This window comes from Mustelus asterias, chromosome 9 (assembly GCF_964213995.1).
Source record: "Mustelus asterias chromosome 9, sMusAst1.hap1.1, whole genome shotgun sequence".
NCBI lineage: Eukaryota > Metazoa > Chordata > Chondrichthyes > Carcharhiniformes > Triakidae > Mustelus > Mustelus asterias.
The window spans coordinates 108,232,246-108,254,552 of NC_135809.1; the positions used below are offsets into that span (position 1 = coordinate 108,232,246).

The following is a 22,307-nucleotide window of genomic DNA, read 5'->3' on the forward strand; positions in this document are numbered from 1 at the left end:
TTGGGCCGAAGGGCCTGTTTCCATGCTGTAAACCTCTAAGACTCTATGACCTACAGTCTGCATCAAACATTCCCAGATTAGATCCAATATTATTGGCAGCGGAGAGGGAGCTTTCCTCTGCAACCCATCTTCTCTTTAGCCAATCTTCAGTGTGCAAAGGTGCTATTTTCCATTTCCAAGCCAGTCATCTTTGTTACCCCTCCATGTGTGCTTACCAGTAGTGACAGAATTAGAAATATAGGGCAGAATTCTCCTATTTTGAGACTAAGTGCTGTGGCGAGTGCAGGGATGCGCAGTGTTTCCCGCAGCGCCTCATTAATTATGCACCGGGATGTTTTACATTGGATTCCGTGGCAGGGCGGACCTGGAGAGCATTGATGTGTCCGAGTGCCTTATTGAAAAGACACCCAACATCACTGACCCACAACTGAAGAAAGAAGATGGACCTCCTGAAAATGAGGATGGATCTCCAGGAACATTGAGGCTGGAAAATGAACCCCCTCCAGATCACTGAATCTAGGAAGTCCACCTGCAGATGTTCCCCTGACCCACTGCTGCGGTGCTCTGGAATCCAGGGTTGTGAACGGCTTCCATCCACAACTCCACAGGCAGCCCCAGGTGAGTCCGCCGGCATCATGCAGAATCTGGCATGGTGGGTTCAGGTCTTTATCTGCATCACATTAACAGGATGTACTGAGATGCACACCGGCCTCTGGCGGGTTTTACAACCCACCCTGGCAGCTACCAGCAGAAGTACTTACTATAAATTCACACTAGCATGAAACTGATTTCTGGGCCTCCCGCCACATTCATCCACCATGGCCGCCACCAAACACGCCGACACGGGCTTGGGAGAATTCCGCCCATAGCTCTGTTCTAATGGCCAAACTAAGATAATAAAGAGGAGGAAGTGTTATCACATGTGTGGGCTAGATTTGAACTGAAGTCCCAGTGGTCAGTGTAAAGAACTGCAATACCAACCATGGGCACAAACACCTTACCCATTCATTGTGTCCAATGAAGGTACATCTGTGCAACATACAGGACAGGACAAGTAAAAGCCATTCTGTTCATGCAGTTCAACCTTCATACTGACCAGGTTTAATACATTCAATCATGCGCTCCATCCTATCCAAAATTCAACATGAATAAGCCCTGATTCGGAGAAGTAAATCAAGCTGGAACTTCAAAATTTCAACCCATCTTCACTATTTAACTCTGGGTTATAATGGCATTTATCTACAAGCCAGAAGAAACAGCATTATACAGGAAACATTAAGATCATAAGGAATAGCAGGAGTAGGTCATTTAGCCCCTGGAGCCTGCTCTCTCTGTCATTCAATAAGATCATGGTTGACTCATATGGCCTCAACTCCACTTTCCAACCTCTCCCTATAACCCTCAGCTCACTTGTGGATCAAAAATCTGGCCCACTCAGCCACAAATATATTCGATGATGTAGCCAAGGCCAAAAGACCCTCGCAAGAAATTCCTTCTCATCTCTGACTGAAATGGAAGACCCGTTATTTTAAAACTGTGCTACCAAGATTCTAGATTCGCCCTCGAGGAGAAACATCCGCTCGGCATATACCGTCAAGCTTGCTCAGAATCGTATATCTTTCAATATGATCGCTATTCATTCTTCTAAACTCTAATATGAATAGGTCCAACCTACTCGATCTTTTCTCACAAAACAACACTGTCATCCTAGGAATAAGCCTACTGAACCTTGTCTGAATTGCTTCCAATTTAAAGTTTGTTTATTAGTGGCACAAGTCAGCTTACATTAACACTGCAATGGGGTTACTGTGAAAATCCCCTAGTTGCCACCCTCGGGCACCTGTTCGGCTACACTGAGGGAGAATTTGGCATGGCCAAAACACCTAACTAGCATGTCTTTCAGAAAGTGGGAGGAAACCGGAGCACCCAGAGAAAACCCACACAAACACGGGGAGAACGTGCAGACTCTGCACAGACAGTGACCCAAGCCAGGAATTGAACCCGCGTCTCTGGCACTGTGAGGCAGCAGTGCGAACCACTGTTCCAACCCCAAGTAAACATGTGTATGTACAAATTAGAAGTAGGCCACTTGGCCCCTCGAGCCTGCTCTGCTATTCAAGATTATAGCTGATCGGATTGTGACTTCAACTCCATATTTCTGTCTATCCCCAAAGTTATCAAGAATCTATCTACCTCTGCCTTAAAAATATTCAAAGACTCTCTTCCTCAAAAGGCAGTGAAAGTATAGTTCCAAAGACTTACAACCCTCAGAAAAAAAAAGTTCTCATCTTGGCTTTAAATGGGCAACCCCTTATTTTTAAACAGCGATCCCTTCTTAAGCATCAAGATCAAAGCTGTACAAAATACAGGTACCCATTGGTCACACCAATGCACTACACAGTTGCAGCATTACTTCCTTACTTTTATACTCCATCTTCATTTCATGGGACAATAAATATATCAATTATGCACAATCACTTCATAAAATATTCAAATTTTGAATAGATAAATAATTGTGCATGAAGTTTGCAGATTCAAATTAAAGAGTTAGTTGCTGCCTTGTGGCTATCCCCAAGGCCAACCACTGGAGAATGTTCAGGCAAGCCGGCTCTGTCCCAAGAACGTGCACTGCCCAGAAAAATTCCCCAACACGACAACGTAGTCAGTTTTCGGGGAAACCAATGGCAGATGATATGACTGGCAATTCATTCAAAACAGCATGCCAATAATAGAGGGCAAAACATTCAGGGTAGTCCAAGCCAAGTTCACTGGGGCAATTAGCATATGGCATCAAGCCTACAGCAAGCTGTTCAAATTGGCAAGACTGCATGCCCAAGACCAAAATATGCAATGTCTTTGTCAGTGAGCTGGTGTTTTCTGATGACGGTGCACTGGCATCCCATACCAAAACTCACAACAGTTTGTAGATCGGTTCTCCTGGGCCTGCAGGTAGTTTAGACTGATAAACTGTGTCGAGGCCACCAAAGTTATGAGTCTGGATGAAGAAGCTCCACCTTCCATCAACATTAACAACTTCACTCTGGAGAACGCCAATAGCTTCATATACTTTGGGTCAACAATCACCATCAACCTGTCTCTTAAATACTAAAAATCAGCAGCAGTATTGCCAAGGCCACAGCTGTCATGTCAATGTTGAGAAGACGAGTGTGAACCAATATGAAGCTCCATGAGGACTAAGCCAGTGCTTCCAGCACACTCCTTTACAGAGCAAGGCACTAAAAACTTATGCAAGCCAAGAAAACTGAACAGTTTCCACCTCCTCTGCCTCAGATGAATACTGGCCATCTCCAGGCAAGGCAGAGTACTGGATATGGAAGTACACCAGTGTGCAGGGATCCCCAACATGTTTGCTCTCTTGAGTCAGTGGCAACTGCACTGGCTGGGTCTTGCGAGCCTAATGAATGATGGCCATATCCCCATAGTCGATGGCAAGCTTGCTATCAACAAGAGACCAACAGGTTGCTTGTGTCTGCAAAAAAGACCTCAAGTCAACCTGGATCAGAATCAATGCACTGAAAGTTCTCGGTGCTGACCAGAGTATCCAAAGACAGACAAACAGTCAGGATGGGCGCGAGAAAAACAGGAGACAAAATAAATGATCAGGTGATGGAAAAAACATGTCAAACGCTGGCTAACACTATTCATCAATGCCAGCAGTAGAAGGACTGCCCCTCACAAAATGGCCTCTACAGCCACAACAGACAACATTCAGTACATAAGTAACCTTCATCCTGAGCACAGTCCATCATCTCCCTGAGACGAATGGAACCATCTCTCAAACAAAGGTCACTGGGACCATCAGTATACAGGTCTTGAAGTCAATTAATTTCTAGGTCAATGAGAAATTCATTTTAATATTAAGTTATCTCATTTCAAGTCTTCTTAAACATGATTCATTACTTATCAAAACTTTCTGCGAGTGATTTTGCAATTTTACTGGATACAAGCCAAGGTGTCAGGACAATGCTGGCAAAGTGGCGACAGCAGCTTTTTACATGAAGTCAAACAGTTGTAAATAAATACCTGTTATTAAATATACCCAAACATCATAAAACTGACCATGAAAGTGGAATGGTGTCAACTCTGAATTTCCTATTATTGGGTATTAAGCAAAGAAGCTAAAAACATGAACACACTGCCACTAATTTAATAAATTCTTTGTGGATAGATTCAAAGCTCGATTCTTTTGAAAACTTGTCTGCAGGGTGGGTGGTCGTCAAAGGGACAATGCTTATTTTCATTGACATTTAAAATGAGCATTGAGGCAGTTTAACAATTGTCAAATCACCAATAGTATTGCTATAATACATAAGCCATGTGGCACTCACTTATCCCGTGGCTCTTTCTGACCAACAATAAGGGCATGATTACTAGCGGTGCATCCACAATGAAAATGTGTCTCAAGCACTCAATCATTGCCCTGTGGTAATTCATTCATAGTCATATCAAAGCTCCCATTAAATCAAGTTTTTAAATAGCAAGAAAAAAGCTATGTAGAAATACAAAGATTTTGGACTCAAAATGTTAACTCTGTTTCTCTCTCCACAGATGCCACCAGATCGGCTACGTTTTTCCAGCGATTTCTGTTTTTTTCCCCCGATCGCCTGCATTTCCTTTTGCCATGGGATTGTTTCAAATTTGGCCTGTGCAAAACTGTACGTTTGCAGAATCAGGTAACACATCGTATGTTACATAACAAAACAGTTTATAACCAAGCAATACGACAATGAATGTATTGGATGTCAATAATGGAGATCTGGGATGATGTTGATAAAACTGAACCAGGGTATCAATGGCCAAAAAACACAAATTGCTCAAGGTATTGCAATCTCTAAGAATGTTGATCATGATTTTTTTTCTTTCACGGGATGTGGGTGTTGCTGGCAAGGTCAGCATTTGTAGTCTATCCCTAATGGTCCTTGAACTGAGTGGCTTATTGGGCCATTCTGAAGGCATTTAAGAGTCAAGCATAGAACTGTGGGTCTGGGGTCACATGTAGGCCAGACCAGAAAAAGACAGCAGATTGCCTTTCCTAAAGGACATTAGTGAACCAGCTGGGTTTTTGTGACGATCGCAGATAATCTCATGGTCACTATTACTGAAATTGTATAATAATAGAGTCCCTACAGTGCAGAAAGGCCATTTGGCCCATTGAATCTGCACCAACTCTCTGACAGAGTAACCTCTCCCTCATCCTATCCCCTTCATCCCACATATTTCCCATGGCTAATCTATCTGACCTACACATCTTGGGACACTAAGGGTCAATTTCATATGGCCAATCCACTTTACCTGCACATCTTTGGATTGTGAGGGGAAACTGGAGCACCCAGAGAAAACCCACACAGACACGGAGAACATGCAAACTCCACACTCCAGGTCAAAATTGAACCCGGGTCCCTGGAGCTGTGAAGCAGCAGTGCTAACCATTATGCCACTGTAAATTGCAGATTTATTAACAGAATTCAAATTCCACAAGCTGCCATGGTTGGATTTGAACCCAGATTTCCAGAGCATTACTGGGGTTGGAGAATTTCCTTCTGAAATTCTACATCCAGCAAACGAACTGCCAGTTTCCCGCTGGTTATCGGTAAATCCATTTCTCAGAGTGCAGTTCAACTGTAAGGACCAGGGTTCAATTCCCAGTCTGATTATCTGAATCACAGCTATCAGGATGCTAAAATGGGCAGAGCAATCAGCAAGGGTTCCCAGTATTGACTACTGCTCACAGATCCCTGCTGGAAAATACAATTGCTGGTCTCAGGTCAGAATAAGTTCAGCTCTGTGATCCAGCCGTCAGAATCAAACATAAGGAAAACCTACGACTAAAGACACCAGAGAGGTAATTAAAATCATTAAACTGCAACACAGCAACATTCAATAGGTTCATGAAGAAGGGCAGTGAATTGGGTAAACGCATGTAACTCTGCTTCCCCTGACTACAGATCATTCATTGCAGGGTAACTTTGCATACCTTACGTGCCCAAAACGCAGGAGGGCATTGTCAAACTGGAAGGTGCACAGGCTACCCCACAAGGCATTTTGAGTATCAAAGCAAATTATTGCGGATGCTGGAATCTGTAACAAAAACAGAAATGCTGGAAAATCTCAGCAGGTCTGACAGCTTCTGTGGAGAGAGCACCGAGCCAACGTCTAAATGACCCTGAATGGTCCGAGATAGTCCAGCATTTTCTGCTTTTGTTTTCAGTGCCATTTTCCACCCAAGACTAAAGATGTTTGCAAAACTTTCAGCCAATCTTGCCACTCAGGGTGGAGGAATGAAGAAGCCACCTCCTCTAAGTTGCCCCTTCGAATTTACCTGTTAGCTGTGTATGTCCACGATAGCACTGGACAAAGTGACCTCTGTTTTTAAAAAAAAGTTTATTTATTAGTATCACAAGTAGGCTTACAGTAAACACTGCAATGAAGTGACAGTGAAAATTCTCTAGTCGCATTCTGGCGCCTGTTCGGGTACACTGAGGGAGAATTTAGCACAGCTAATGCACCTAACCAGCACATCTCAGACTGTTGGAGGAAACCAGAGCATCCAGAGGAAACCCAGAGGAACCCACACAGATGCAGGGAGAAGGTGCAGACTCCACACAGACAGTGACCCAAGCCAGGAATTGAAACTGTGTCCCTGGCACTGTGAGGCAGCAGTGCTAACCCCTGTGCCACCATATCACCCATGAAGATAAGGTCTTGAGGACACTCTTTTATGTAGTACAGCACTGCCATTGTGAGAAGTGGGACAGACTAGGAAAGATCCAGCAACCCAAATTGGGCCATCAACAACAGCATTTCATATCGCCACAGTTTGTAACCTCATGGCTCAATATATCCCTCCTTCCTCCAACAACAACTCAGGTTTAATGGGAAATATAAAGAGCATGCCATGAGCAGGCACATTAGAATGAAGCATCGAACCTGTGAAGTTACTACACTTGATCACCAGCATGATAAACAAAAATAGATGACAGAGTAACCAAAGTTTCAGAATAAATCTCTACGGCACAACCACAACTAGTTGAGGATAGTGGTAGAAAACCGAACAACTTAGAGGAGGTGGCTTCATTAACCTTCTTGATTCTTCCACCCGAAGGGGCAGGGATGGCTCAAAATTTTGCAAACATCTTCAGCCAAAAGGTTTCACATGGACAATTCACTGGCCTCCTTCCCAAGGTTCCAATAACCATGGATGACAGTATCTACCCAATGCCGTTTACACCACATTACATTAAGAAGTGGCGGAGTCTGGAACCAAAGAGCCTTGGCAAAACTGAATCAAAAAGGGAAATCCATTCCCCTTATCAGTGGTCAGACATGACACAAAGATGGCTTGTTCAAGTCCAGTCACAGTATCTGCACTGTAGCTGTTTCTGCAAAATGCCCTCAGCCCGACTATCAACGGCACCAATGATCTTCCTTTCATCTTGCGACTAAACATGGGGCTATTTCCTGACAAGACTAAAATATACAGCACTAATCACAATTCTTCCAACAATGAAATACACATGTCAGTATAAAGCCAAGTTCTAGATTATATCCAGGAAATATTTGTGTGCTAAGATAATAACTATCTATAACAAGAAAAAAATCCAACTCTTTCTCCTTAACCTTCCGTTATTTCACCATTGCCAAGTACTACAGGCACAACATCCTTGAGGTCACCATGGACCAGATGCTTAACTAAATCAAGCATATTTAAGATGTACAAACCACAACTGGTTCTTAGTCGAGTGGCTTATCACTGGATTTCTCAAACCACCTCCACCATCCACAAAACTCAAGTCAGGGGTATAACTGAAATTCACCCGGAGCCTGGATGAATACCAGTGCAACAGAACTGAAGGAGCAAAGCTCCACCCAGGTCAAAGCAGACTTCCTGACCAGTGCCCCTACCACTGGACTCCAGTGAAGGGAAGATCACCAGAACACCATGACCTCCAAGACCCAGCTCCAATTCATACAGCATTCGGTCTTGGACATATACCACTGTTCCTTCATTACTAGATCAGAATCTTGAATCTCATTGTAGGATCAGCATCATTATAAAGATTGCAACAAGATAGCATGCCACCATCAGCGCAACTATGGATGGGGAATAAATATTGAATCATCAGCTTACCCATGTTTGAAGAATCATATTTTTTTAATAAGTCATTTTTATCCATGCACTGCATTACACCTATTCTTAACAGACGCTCCTTCATTCTAAAAATATATTGATAATTGTTTTATATTTACCTATGTATCTGGCAACATCATTAAACAGAAGGTAATCTCCATGAAATTGAAGCGCTCAGAAGCTAACATGGACATCTGACACAAATGTTAATGAAGGTATTCGAAATGAAGCTACACCTTTTTTTTCTAAACCAAATAGAAAAATATGCCTCAGAATATTACATCGGCTCGTTAATTAACTGTACTTACCAAAGCGAATGCTCCATTTCGACACCGAAAACAACAAAAAAATAATTGTTCTCCTCTCCCACTTGCCGAAGTTTCAGGCACAGCAACCCAGGTGCCTATATTTTTCATCTACTGCTGCCATAGCAACTGAATGTATGGGATACGACAGAGCACATGGCTGATTCTCTGGGGCGCTATTACAGGTACTAACAGCTGCACTGAACGCTCCACACTGGGCCTGAAATCTAACTGTTGTTGAAAGATGAATGCAATATGACCACAGATCAGAAGCTTGAACTTAAAAACCAAATAATCAGCATTTTCTTTCGCTTTGCACATTTCCAGTTTTTTTTTTAAATCCAGGTGCGGTGCGTTTCCCCTGTTGTTAACAATAAAAGGTGTGTCCTTTATGAATAGCTTTTAAATCCCAATGGATCACATAACTGCTTTTTATGAAAATGTGTGTGGGGGGGGGAAGGGTGGGAGGACTTCAAACAGATTATCTATTTTCGCCGCTGATAACCGTGCAGCCTTTTGGGCTTCATAATACCCCAGCACTAATTTGCCTCTGCTAAGAGTATATACTCACGTGCTGCTTCTTTCTATGTTTTTCACAAATACCACATGACAAATGCAACAAAGCAACACCTCATCTGCTCTGTGAGCCTCAGCAAGAGCTACACAAATTCGAGGCGACAATATCTAATACCCTCATCTTCTACACTTCAAGTTGCAATCCAAAAACACTGGCTGAAAATATGAGGCTGAAATATTGTCATTTATAAATAGAGAGCAGTAATTAGCCTGGCAGTAATTAATAAAAATGAGCGGCTGCTCATATCAATTGCATCGCTATTGAATAGGCCAACTGGATTCTCATTTACTGGTCCTAAAAATAAACTCCCTTGGTTTTGGTGGACAATGAATTCACACAATTACACATACCATGTAACAAATCCAGACGAGAAATTACAACCACAAAGACATTGCCCTTCTAATGACCTATTTGAATCGATCAAGGAAAGTCCCGGCTTCGATCCTGATCCTTGTTTATTTCGGACTCTGGTAGGAGATGCTCCCATTAACCTCAGTATCGCTCTCCTTCAAAAACAAAACCGCAGTTTTCTTTTCAATGCTGGTAATGATCAAGGGATGAGGGGGGAAGCTCTTGGTTGTCAGGTGAGAACTAGCCAGTTTCAGCTACACCATAATATCACACATTCATTGCCTATGTTTACATGCGTGTAGAAAGGGCTGGACGTTCAATCACCCTGAAACTGTATCCCCACAAGTTGGCAGCACCATTACACAGGGACAGCAGAAGGGAGAAACTTGTATGGTTTAATAGAATCCGTTGAGAAATACAATGGCACCAAATATATTTTACAAATCTCTGATAGTGTGATAGCAGCTACATTAAACAGACAGAATAGACTTGCATCCATATACTTCTATGATTCGTATCATCCTAGTATGGGCCCAGATCATCCAGCCTCCAGATGGTCATATCTCAGAGGTAGCCCAGATTACATGCTGGGGGATCCCATGGAAATTTCAAAGCAAAGACTCCACAGAAATCACCTGGGAAGTTTCAACTGCCAATGGGCAATCCCCTGCACCCAGGGCCCTCTGAAAAGTCTCTCACTCTTAGAGTTAGAGACTTCAAAAGGTTTGGATTCACTTACCTGGGTAGTTATCCTGGAAAAACAATGCCCAAGTCCTGGTTAACCATACAACGGACTCTGCCCCACCCAACTCCTCACTGACCAGACTTCACCTGACTCACTGCTCCCCATGCCCCCCAATTCCATACTCGATACTCCAATTTCCCCCTCAATTGGACCTGATCCGGCCTCATCACCCTATCAATCGAGAAACTTGTCACTGTAGCCTGCCAGCACCCTATCCAGCCTATCACTCTACCTAGCTACCACTCTACCCACCCTACCACTTGCAACCCTGCCACCCATTACCCTCTCCCCTCTATTATGCTATTCTACCAATTACTTCCCACCTAGTGCCCTATCACTCTACTCACTTACCTCACTCGCACTCCTTTACGAACGTAAGGAAAAGCTATGTAAATGTCCAAAAGCTTTTCACTGTGGCAGTGAACTTACCACAAAACACCAGCGAGCGCCGTAAAAAGGGGGCATGGATTGGCTTCCCCTGCATGAAGAGGAAGGACTCCAATAAGAGGAACCGCATTTCAGAAGAGGCTCAGTTTGGAAGAATGGAGGGAGCAATGCAGAGCTCTGGCACCGTGTAACAATAGGATTGAAGTGGCAATCCAACAGTGGTCGTCACTCCTCAGAAGATTCGGCCTTGAGTTACAGTGAGTGCTTCACCCAATCAGATCAATTATTAATATCTACATGATTTCCTTTAGTAACTAATGCAAATGGTTGCCATCAAGACAGCAATTTCTTCCCCACGCCTTTATTTTTTTTCTCTGCCTCCCTCCAAAGAACGGCAACATGTAGAATTTACCTGAAGTTGTTAATTTATTAGTCAACTTAGTTTCAATATCAACTGAGCCAAGAGTCATTTTTAACAGTCCCCTCATCCCAAAGTGAGGTCTCAGCTATTCACCGTCTTTATTAAGAACTCAGATGATGGGATAGAGAGCCATTTATCCCTGTTTGCTGATGGCATAAAGGTGGGTGGCATTATAAGCAGTGTAGGCGGAAGCAGAAAATTATAAAGCGGTATTACTCAATTGAGTGGGCATGGATATGGCATATGAATGGCAAATATGACGTCAGCCACTTTGGAACTAAAAAGGATAGATCAGAGTGTTTTCTAAATGGTGAAAATTTTAACAGAGTGGAGAGCCCAAAGGAAACGAGGTGGTCTGGGAATAGATTGTTAAAGTGTCATTGGCAGGTACAGAGAATAATCAAGATGACTAATGGAATGCTAGCCTTTATACCGAGAGGAGCAAAACACAAGGAGATAAAGTTTTTAAAGTTTATTTGTGTCACAAGTAGGCTTACATTTACACTGCAATGAAGTTACTGTGAAAATCCCATATTCACCACACTCCTGTTCGGGTACATTGAAGGAGAATTTAGCACGGCCAATGCACCTAACTGACAGGTCTTTCGGATGGTGGGAGGAAACCGGAGCACCCGAGGAAACCCACTCAGACACGGGGAGAATGTGCAAACTCCACACAGATAATGACCCAAGCCGGGAATCGAACCCAGGTCACTGGCACTGTAAAAACGCCCTTGCAACTATGCAGAGCGCGGAGTTAAAACACAGAGCAGTGTGTTTAGTTCAGGGAACTAAACCTCAGGACACATATACTAGCTTCACAGAGAAGACAACATGGATTTATATTAGGAATCAGATCAGAAAGCCCAAAGTATGTTATGAAGCCTGACTAGACCCCAATAGTTTTTTGATTTTGGCATTAGTGTGAGAATAAAGTGTTTCATTCCAGCTGTAATTCTATTGGCACACGAGGAAGCTTTTATCAAAACAGTTTAAATATAACAAATGAATTAGCTTAACATTTACCAACTGCAGTACTTAAACATGAAAAGACACTATTCTTAACTGCTAACCTATCCCTATTAGTTCCAATTCAAGCACTATTCCTCCTGACTTAAACTCTTCAAAATCAGTTCAAACAACACAAGCTTGTGTTTTTTTACTTGTTCCCAGACCGAGAGCCTTTGAAGAGATATACGGAGAAACACCGACATTCTGATACTTAAACAGTAGCCTCCAGAGAGAGAGAGAGAAATAAATCTCTTGCTGCTTTCAGGATCAAGTAGAAAATGATTGCTTTTCCCAGTAAGCTTAGCTCCACCCATTCACATGATTCTGTCTCTTGTCAATCAATCTAATTAAACCCTACTCTGAAAACCCCAGCAGAAAACCAAAAGTAAACAAAAATGCATTAGCTTATATTAAAAGAAACACCCCATTATCCAAGATCGATTATGCTCCTGCATTCTCAGCATGTGGGCTGCCTGGTGCAGACACATCAGCACCATGTAAACAGAGCTGAATCTTAAACATACCGCTCGCAAAAAACATGATATAAATACATTTTTTAAAAGGCATAGTATCATCACAATTATCAGAATGACAGTTGGACTCCAACAAAGACATGACTCAAATTAGGAAATTAAGGGTCAATTCAACTGAAATTTCCGGGATATTAAAAAGAAACTGATGGAGGAAATAGAAACTATTTCCATAAGTTGTGGAGTCTAGAACTAACAATTTTTTTTTTCAGGAGAAAAGTTAGGAAATGGTTCTAAACACAAAGGCAGAACGCGTTTGGAAGTCTTCTGCAAATGGCCCTTGATGGTAGGTCAACTGTTAATATTAAATCTGATATTGATAGATGAACCCAAGGTATTCATGGATATTGGCAAAGGACCATACCTACATTAGGTTACAGATCAACCACAATCTCACCGAAAAGTGGAACATGCTCAAGGAGCTAAATGGCCTACGCCTATTCCAATGTTCCCAAGTCAAAAAACTATGGCTGCAACCTCCGATGGAGTGGCAATGGATTCTGATCGTCACTCTGTTTGAAAGTTGTAATTTGACAATCTAGTCGATTCTATCTCACACGACCTTCTGACTCAGGCTGGGTGAGATCTGGGCGATGCCGCATGATCCCAAGACTAACTTCCAAAAATTATAAAGTTGAAGGGAAATAGTTCACGCCCTCTTTCTTACAGCACTAGCTGTGTAAACCAGGCCGGTTTAACAGCCCAGCCCAGGCAAGGTAAGTGTATACATGGGCAAGATTTGGGGAGGGGAGTGGAGTCAGGACTTGGCGGGGTTCAAGTTGTCAGGATTGAGGTTGGTATGGATCTGTACAATGCTTACCTAGAAGTAGTTTTAATTATTCTAACCTATTCTGGGTAACTATTGGTGTAAGACAGTCGGATCCAAAGTTTGCGATTTAAAACACAATTTAAGGATGGTTCCCAGTGCAAACCAATCCTTACCTGGGAATTGGTAATATATCTGAGGGCAGAGCCTCCAGTGCAACTTTGCGGGTATCCCCCAGACATGATGCCCTGGAACTCAGAAGTTTCAGCTCACAACATCCAAATCCCATTTCAAGATTTCAGCACATAATCTGGACTAGATTATAAACTTTCAGGTTAGGTATTTAATGGAAACCCTCAATTGTCCAGCAAGGTGGATGTAAAATGCACTCTTTGGAGGGAGTGGTGACCTCGTCAATATTCGTCCTTCAACCAGCAGAACCAAGAACGATCAAGTGCACATTAATCTCATTTGTGATTGTGGGATCTTGCTGTGTACATTATGGCTGCTGTGTTTGCCCATTGTTGACAGTGGTTGTACTTCCAAAAAAAAGTGATTCACTGATTGCGAAACAGCTTGAAGCGTGCAAGTTCTTTTTTCAGTCTCGTGGATTATTTGGACATTCGAAGAAAGTGGCCAGAGAAAATAATTCCCTCCATCATCATCCCTGGAACCAACAGCCCGAATTTTGCAGTGACAGTAAGGTCAGTAATATCAGCGTTCTTCACTCTGATGGAGTAAACTGCAGAAATTGCATTTTTTTTATTCTTTCATGTGGTGAAGATGCCAAAGGCAAGGCCAGCATTGGTTGCCCATCCCTAAATGTTCTTGAGAAGGTGGTGGTGATCCACTTTCTTGAACCACTGCAGTCCACCTGGCTTGACTTTTCTATCATAGTTTGGTATAACTGAGTGACTTGCTAGACCATTTCAAAGGGCTGTTAGTTAAGAGTTAACTCCATTGCTGTGGATCTGGAGTCGCACCTAGTCCAGGCCAGGGTAAGGATGCTAGCTTTCCTTCCCTCCAGGACATAAATGAAGCAGAACTATAGAATCCTACAGTGCCAACGGAGGCCATTCGGCCTATTTAGTCTGCTCAGACTCTCGAAAGCCCCCTTCGTCCCATCACCGTACTCCCCACATATTTACCATGGATTCTCCATCTAAGCTACATGTCTTTGGACACCAAGGGGCAATCTAGCATAGCCAATGCACCCAACCTGCACATCTTTAGACTGTGGGAGGAAACCAGAGCACTGGGAGGAAACCTACCCGATGGGTTATTTGACAATGGGTTGCTAGAACAATCAATTATAGTTTAATTAGCTTCCAGTGCCAGATTTATCGCCAATATTGAAAATTTACCTGTACAAATATCAAGTCTTGTTCTTTCAGATGCTAATTATTGGAGATTTAAAGATAACTGAAAAGTTAAAATACTTCATTCACTTTCTTCTATCTTTTCTTGATCTCTCAATCCCAGTTTTCTTTCATTTTCTGCACATTTAAGTCAAAACGTTTAATTGACAACCGCTGCTCGGACTCAGCCTGTTTCAGTAAGGATTATAGAACTGTCCTTGTTCGACCTCTAACTATCCCGTTACAGGAGCTGGATCATCTCTCAATGCCAGGTTCTGTACTTGATCTCCTAGTTTACCCCAACATCCTGCCCCAAGTGGCATCATCAGAAGATTTGATGCCAGCTTTGACATGCACTGCTGTTAGCCAGCTCCACCTCCGTTGCTGGCATGCTATCAAACTGCTTATCCCCACATCCAGCCTCAATTACCTGTTGGCATACGTTGAAGAGACAGTGGTGCTTATTCACCAAGTCCCAGATCTCCTGTAGTGAACACTACATTGACATATTTCTCTAATTACTTCAAGTTGCTGTCTAATAATTCAGTCTGTGGGCTGCTGCCAGTATAGTGAATGGCACGAGTGGTTCATTCCTTGCGGACCAAAAATCTAAGCTATTGCCTCCAGTGACTTCTGGAGACAGAAAATCCATCCGATGCCATATGCTAGGGTGGAATCACAACACATACAATTTTCCGCCTCCAATTTTCTTCCTACTCTTACTTCCACACTACACCACCCTTCTGTCACCGCAATGATCAACTCCTGAGAGTCAGAGCAAAACAACACAGGACATTCAGCCCAACTGGTCCATGCCAACCATGGTGCCCTCCCAGCTAGTCCCAATTGCCCGCGTTTGCCCCATATCCCTCTAATCCTTTCCCATCCATGTACTTATCCAAATGCTTTTGAATAGAGTCATAGGAGTTTGGTTCCATGCACACTGTGGTCCAATGTTTTCCTCACCCATACATTTCCAACATGGGCAGTAGATGCCAGTGTATTTTCCCCATTCGAAGTGGGAAGATTTTATTGCTGCCCCAGCTGAGGTCAGCAAATTCGCAGCTTGCATCACAGCTTGGTATGGCACCTGCTCTGTCCAAGACCGCAGAAAACTACAAAGGGTTGTGAACGAAGACCAATCCATCACATAAACCAGCCTCCCATCCATTGACTCTGTCTACACTTCCCGCTGCCTCGGAAAAGCAGCCAGCATAATCAAGGACCTCACGCACACCAGACATACTCTCTTCCATCTTCTCCTGCCAGGAAAAAGGTACAAAAGTCTGAGGACGCGTACCAACCGACTCAAGAACAGCTTCATCGCTGCTGCCATCAGACTTTTGAATTGATCTACCTCAAATTAAGTTGATTTTTCTCTACACCCTAACCAAGACTACAACACTACATTCTGCATCCTCTCTTTTCCTTCTTCCCTATGTAAAGTTTATTTATTAGTCGCAAGTAGACTTACATTAACACTGCAATGGAGTTACTGTGCAAATCCCCCAGTCACCACACTCTGGCGCCTGTTCAGGTACACTGAGGGAGAATTTGGCATGGCCAATACACCTAACCAGCACATCTTTGGACTATACACTCTATGAACAGTATGCTTTGTCTGTACAGTGTGCAAGAAACAATACTTTTCACTGTATACTAATATATGTGACCAGATTAAATCTTGAATTTGATTTATTATTAAGTAATGCCAGGAACCTCCCTGGTGTATGTAGGTTGACTGGGGGAGCCTGGGTACACTACTGTTAACCTCTGAGATTCTTTGCACCGTGCTGACGATACTCTTTTAAGTTAGCGCTCCACCGGAAATGAAGCACATTTCTCAAAAGACGAACAACTCGAAATACACCAGAAATAGCAAACATAAATAGGCATTCCAGCTACACAGGCTTGGTAACTGATCACATTTAATTTCAACTAGTTTTTTAAAAAAATCAGCATTCCTTTCACATCAGAATCAGAGCCAGTTATGATAATTAATGCACCATTAAAATAAAAGTTCCAGAGTAACGGCTCCAGCACACTTTAATTCAGCTCACTACTTACTGCTCTTTTAGGATGTACTCGGTATTTTCTGATGAAATCTGCCCAGTCACTGGGTGCCTGAACGATGATGTCCGTTGATTATGACTGTAATAAATCAGACAGTATAATTAGCAACAATTCATCATTGCACAAGATGTATCCCCCCCCACCTTTACCACACAATTCTAATGCTGCTGAGGGTCTGCTGAGCATAAGGGATTAAGAGGGTGATTTAATATGTTACAAATATGTCTTATATTTCAATATTTTCCTACACTTTCAACACAGGTGTGTTGAATCTGTCAACAGCCTGCGGCTCTGTATTGGTGCCAGCGTTCAGATCATGTATTATGCTCTGCCGGTTACAATACTCAACATGACTCAAATTGAGCCAAGGCTTCTATTGATTTGAAAAAGTCAACAATGATTCAAATGTTTCTAAGAAAACAGCAAAATTAAAAGGCATGCAATTAACGCTATGTTAAAAACCCACATCTCCTCGAGTTTCTTCACGTCCAGCCTGTTTAAGTACATTGTATTGTATGCGAACAAATGCACCATAAAAAAACATCTCCCAGCGTTCATCAAATACTTGCTCTGGCATAGTAATCAGCAGATCTGACAATTATTGATTCACTGTTGCCTTCCTCTCGCCTTTGCGCTCTTTTTTTGCTGTCAGTCTTGCAGACAAACCAAGGTTTCAGTGCATACTTCAGGAATTAAAATAATGATCACAGAATCCCTACAGTGCAGAAAGAAGCCATTCGGCCCATCGAGCTGCGCCGACAACAATTCCATCCAGGCCCTACCCCCATAACGTCTCGTATTTACCCTGCAAATCCCCCTGACACCAAAAGGAAACTTAGTATGGCCAATCCACCTAACCTGCACATCTTTGGACTGTGGGAGGAAACCGGAGCACCTGGGAGGAAACCCACCGCAGACACAGGGAGAACGTGCAAACTCCATACAGTGACCTGAGGCCGGAAGCTGGAATTGAACCAGAGTCCCTGGTGCTGCGAGACAGCAGTGCTAACCACTCTGCCACCATGCTGCCCCTGAAGATCTTTGGTTTTCGTGCAAAATTCCAGATTCAACTTGTTCTTTTTATTCTCATTTTCTCCCCACATCCGAAGGTGCTGATTGACAAGCTAACTTAATCTCATGTTCATTTCACATAAGCATGCACCGTCCCAGCAGTTGTCATTGCAACGCAACTAGAAGTAGAACCCCAGCTGATTTTCTCATTCCCCAGCCCACATCTGCTAATGTTAACTGTCACACATTGCCCCTTCAGTAGTTAAGCCACAATGGACAGGAGATTGAATATGGGACCTTGCTTCACCGCACAATTTGATTCCATTGAGTGCAAAGTGTTCTGCAATTGAGGCACTGGAAGCTGGTCACCTCCCTGGTTAATTATTTTATCTTGCACATTCCATGTTTCAGCCAGATAATTAATTTGAGCTCTTTAATCTTCCTTTACTAATGATTATTACACCCAACAAATATTAATAAAACCATGCTATTTCCCAGTAATCCGCATCAAATTAAATCTCTTTATTCTTTAATGATAGCACTACTAATGTAATCAATCTCTTGCAGACTTTGCATTTCTATAGTACAAATCATGCTCCCTCTACAGCCCAAACCAGCCAGTAAAATATTTTGTTTTAGAATGTAGTCCCTTATTATCTGGACCAATGCAACTGCCAATTTGTACACAGTCAGGAAGCACAACGAGGTTCCCAACCAGCTGAACTGTTTTAGACAGTATTAACTGAAGGATACATGAAGGCTAGGAAATTTGAGAGATCACCTGACCTTCTTTGAATGTTGCCATGGGATTGCACAGAAGTCATAACCTTAAATTATCTCTTAAAGGGGAGGCAGTGGCGTAGTGGTATTGCCTCCGGACCAGTAATCCAGAGACCTAGAGTAATGCTCTGGGGACTTGAGTTTGAATCCCACCATGGCAGATGGTGAAATTTGAATTCAATAAAAGTCTGAAATTAAAAGTCTAATGATGACTATGAAACCATTGTCAATTGTCGGAAAAAACCCATCTAGTTCACTAACATCCTTTAGGGAAGGAAATCTGCCGTCCTTACCTGGTCTGGGCTACATGTGACTTCAGATCCACAATAATGTGGTTGACTCTTAAATGCCCTCAGGGATGGACAATAAATGTGGGCCCAACCAGCGACATCGACATCCCATAAACGAATAAAAAGAAAGACAGCCCCTGCAACAATGCTGTACTCCCAGGGCACTGCACTCAAACTCAATTATGTACTCAAGTCCTCCTGTGGGGTTTTAACCCACAACCTTCAGACACAGAAGCAAGAATGTTGTGACAGCACCACATAAACCATGGAAGATTGTCACAAAACATTATCACCCATCACAGCTACAAAACCAGAAGAAAGTGCTTTACACCAAATACTAGATCAGCCTTATTTTAGTTGTTGTAAACATTGTGAAAGCATGATGAAAACTGATGTCCCTTGACAGTTCAATTCATAAATACAGCATCCAGTGTGTATACAAAAGGAAGGCCCCAGATTAGTACCTGGTCAGTACCATATTAGCCGTTGGTAGCCAGGACAGTGGCACAATCACACTTGGCAACGTTGACCTTCTCCCTATGGGGCTATTTTTGATTGCACCTGGCATTTCCTTTGATGGCCTGCTTGAGATGGGGAGCTAATAATAAGGGATACCAAATGCTCACTTATACTAAGTAACACACCAACATCATATGCCACCATTCTGCCCAGTTTCAGTCAGATGCCACAGTTGCACCATTAAAAAAAAAGATAATCAACTTTCAAATGGGTAAGGAACACTTAACATTACTCCCACTCCCAATATTTGAATTCTTAAGTGAGCAATCCCCTCCGGCTTCAGAATTAGGAAAGGATATCTCAACACGTTCATACCCAAGCTGGTAATGTTTCTGAAATGCTTGCCACAATTAAGTATTCTGAAAATGACTAAAATTCTCACAACTTTGAGCAATTTGACTTCATGTTAAATGTACATTCCTTTCACTGCTCTTTAACTGTTCTTTTGAAACAAAGAACAGAATCTTATGCCAATGTTGCCACCTCTACTTTGATTGGATCAGCATCACAGACTGATGTCCGCATGCCACCAACATTTATTGGTTAGCACCAGCTGAACCAGACATGACCTGCTGATGGAAGCCTAATCGGCATCATTATAAATGAAGTAGATCTAGGATATCTGTGCATGCATGTCACCTTTGATTGAGACATAAGGCCTCAGGCTACACAAAAAAACCCTCCATTTCCAATGATGGGAGCTGTTGGGAATGGAAAAAAATCATTTCATGTTTGGGAATCCATTTTATAAGAAAACATTTCTTAGAGTCTTGTGAAGCATCTTGTTTCTGTAGAATCTCACAAGGCAGCTCAAAGCACCAAAACCCCTTTGCAAGGCTGAACTCATGTGCTTTACCCAACTACATGTGCAGTTGGGTAAAGCACATCCGTGAAATAAAACAGGCCATACACTTGTACAATGTTTATGTCCCACTCCAGGAGTCAAGCATAAATTTCTACCCTGACACTCCTGTGTAGTACTGAGGGAGTGCTGTGTTGTCGAAGGTACTACCTTTTAAATGTGACGCTCCTTGTCCTCTTCGGCGGATGTTAAAGACCCTATGGCACCATTTCAAAAAGCAGCAGGGGAGTTATTCCCACTGACATGAGCAATGTTGGTCCTTCAATCAACATCACAAAAACATTTGGTCATTTGTTGTTTGGAGAAGCTTACTATTGCAAATGGATGCCACATTTCCTACGTCACAACAGTGACTACACTTCAAAATGCTTTGAGATATCCGGTGGTCACGAAAACCACGACTGTAAACAAATGCAAGCCCTTCTTTCTGTTTGAAGAGCTGAATATCAGAATGTAAGCACATTTTTGCTTATGATTTTTCTTTCACACAAATCAATATTTTACTGCCAACTTTGAAGGTGCGCACACATAAATCACAAGTTTATCATTTCAATTCAACGCAATTTTAAACACTGCTAATTTAAAGCTATATTTTCAAAAGTTTCAGATAACCTCCCTTCCCTATATACTTTGTCAATCAACATTTTCAGCCAGATCTTTTGAACACAGTAGTTTGCATGTGACATTCTCAGATACCAGTCATCCAAATTCTGAGAAACACAATAAAGCCGTCGGATTTTGCAAACTTCCAAGCTTGGATTGTGTTTGGTGAGAGAATTATGAGCTGTGAAAACATGGTGATTGCACATCTTGTCCCTGTTGCTGAGAGCAATTTGAGGCGATGAATTAAGAGCAACATGCCCCCAAGCACATTAAAGCACATAGATTCAACTGTAAACTTGCTGATTATATGTAAAATAAGCTGTTTAACAGCAATAAATATGTAGCTAGATAGCACACCATTAACTTAATTTTGCAATCTAATTTCGCCGAAGCAACTAAAAGCTCATAACTAGCAGCCAGTTTTAGTATAGGTACAAATGTCACTTATGGTTTATGGCCACATAGAATTTCTTCACTGGTGCAAAGCATCGCAAATCAGTTGTAAAATTAAGCAGTGGACGTACATTAAAAACAGGTACCCACCAGAAGAGTATAAACACATTCAGCTGTTTTCATTACTAGCATGTTATCCAGACCACATTATTATAAACAGGATGTACGGAATAAAAATTCAAATCGGTGTGTAGAATGCATGGACTGCTGTGCAACTCCTGGACAGATGTTGTATTACAGAATAATTGAAGATTGCCCAATTTGAGACCTGGCCACTCGTCATTTAAAAAAAGACATGCAAATTCAAAATATTCTTACAATGATACTTAGAGGGCTTTCTTCATAAAGGCACACTCTTTCCAATCTGATAGCATGAAATTCATGGAAAATGCCATCTCCGTGTTAGGCTGGCAAATTGTTTCAGAATACACACATTTTTCTGGCTTAAACACAAAAAAAAACACACATGGCAAACAAGGCTTTGACACCATAAGTAATTTAACTTGCACAGCATAAAGATGTCAGGATGATAATCATTGCCATGGCCATTCAGGTCTGAGCAAGCACCACAATGACTGAAAGAAAACGTGGGAATTATAATTTCACCCACTTCCAATTTAACAAAGATCAATTTTCCTTCCTTTGGTTTTCTCCAATGCTACCTTCCTTAATCATGTTACAAACCATTTCCTGCTTAGCAGGCAATGTAATCATAGAATCCCGACAGTGCAGAAGGAAGTCATTCGGCCCATTGAGTTTGCACCGACCACAATCCCTCCCAGGCCCTATTCCCGTAACCTCTCATATTTACCCTGCTAATCCCCAACATTAGGCCAATTAACCTAACCCGCATATCTTTGGACTGTGGGAGAAAAGCGGAGCACCCAGAGGAAACCCACGCAGACACGGGGAGAATGTGTAAACTCCACACAGACAGTGACCCGAGAGCGGAATTGAACCGGTAGTGTCAGAGTCATACAGTGTAGTAAAAGGCCCATCAGCCCATTGAGTCTACACTGACAATAGTTACCACTAAAGGCGTGTTAATCCCATTTTCCTGCACTTCTCCCATATCCAAAATGTTATGATATTCCAAGTGCTCATCCATGTACATTT

The 22,307-nt window shown here is 42.4% G+C and overlaps 1 protein-coding gene across 2 annotated transcripts in view; it reads right to left on the reverse strand.

The window, feature by feature from the left end:
- plekha7b (pleckstrin homology domain containing, family A member 7b) overlaps positions 1-22,307 on the reverse strand; it is a 467,762-nt gene that overhangs the window by 163,745 nt on the left and 281,710 nt on the right. For both annotated transcript variants that reach the window (XM_078220764.1, XM_078220762.1), the window contains exon 4: positions 16,668-16,751. In XM_078220764.1, the coding sequence (XP_078076890.1) occupies positions 16,668-16,751 (84 nt within the window). The remainder of the gene's footprint in view (positions 1-16,667; positions 16,752-22,307) is intronic.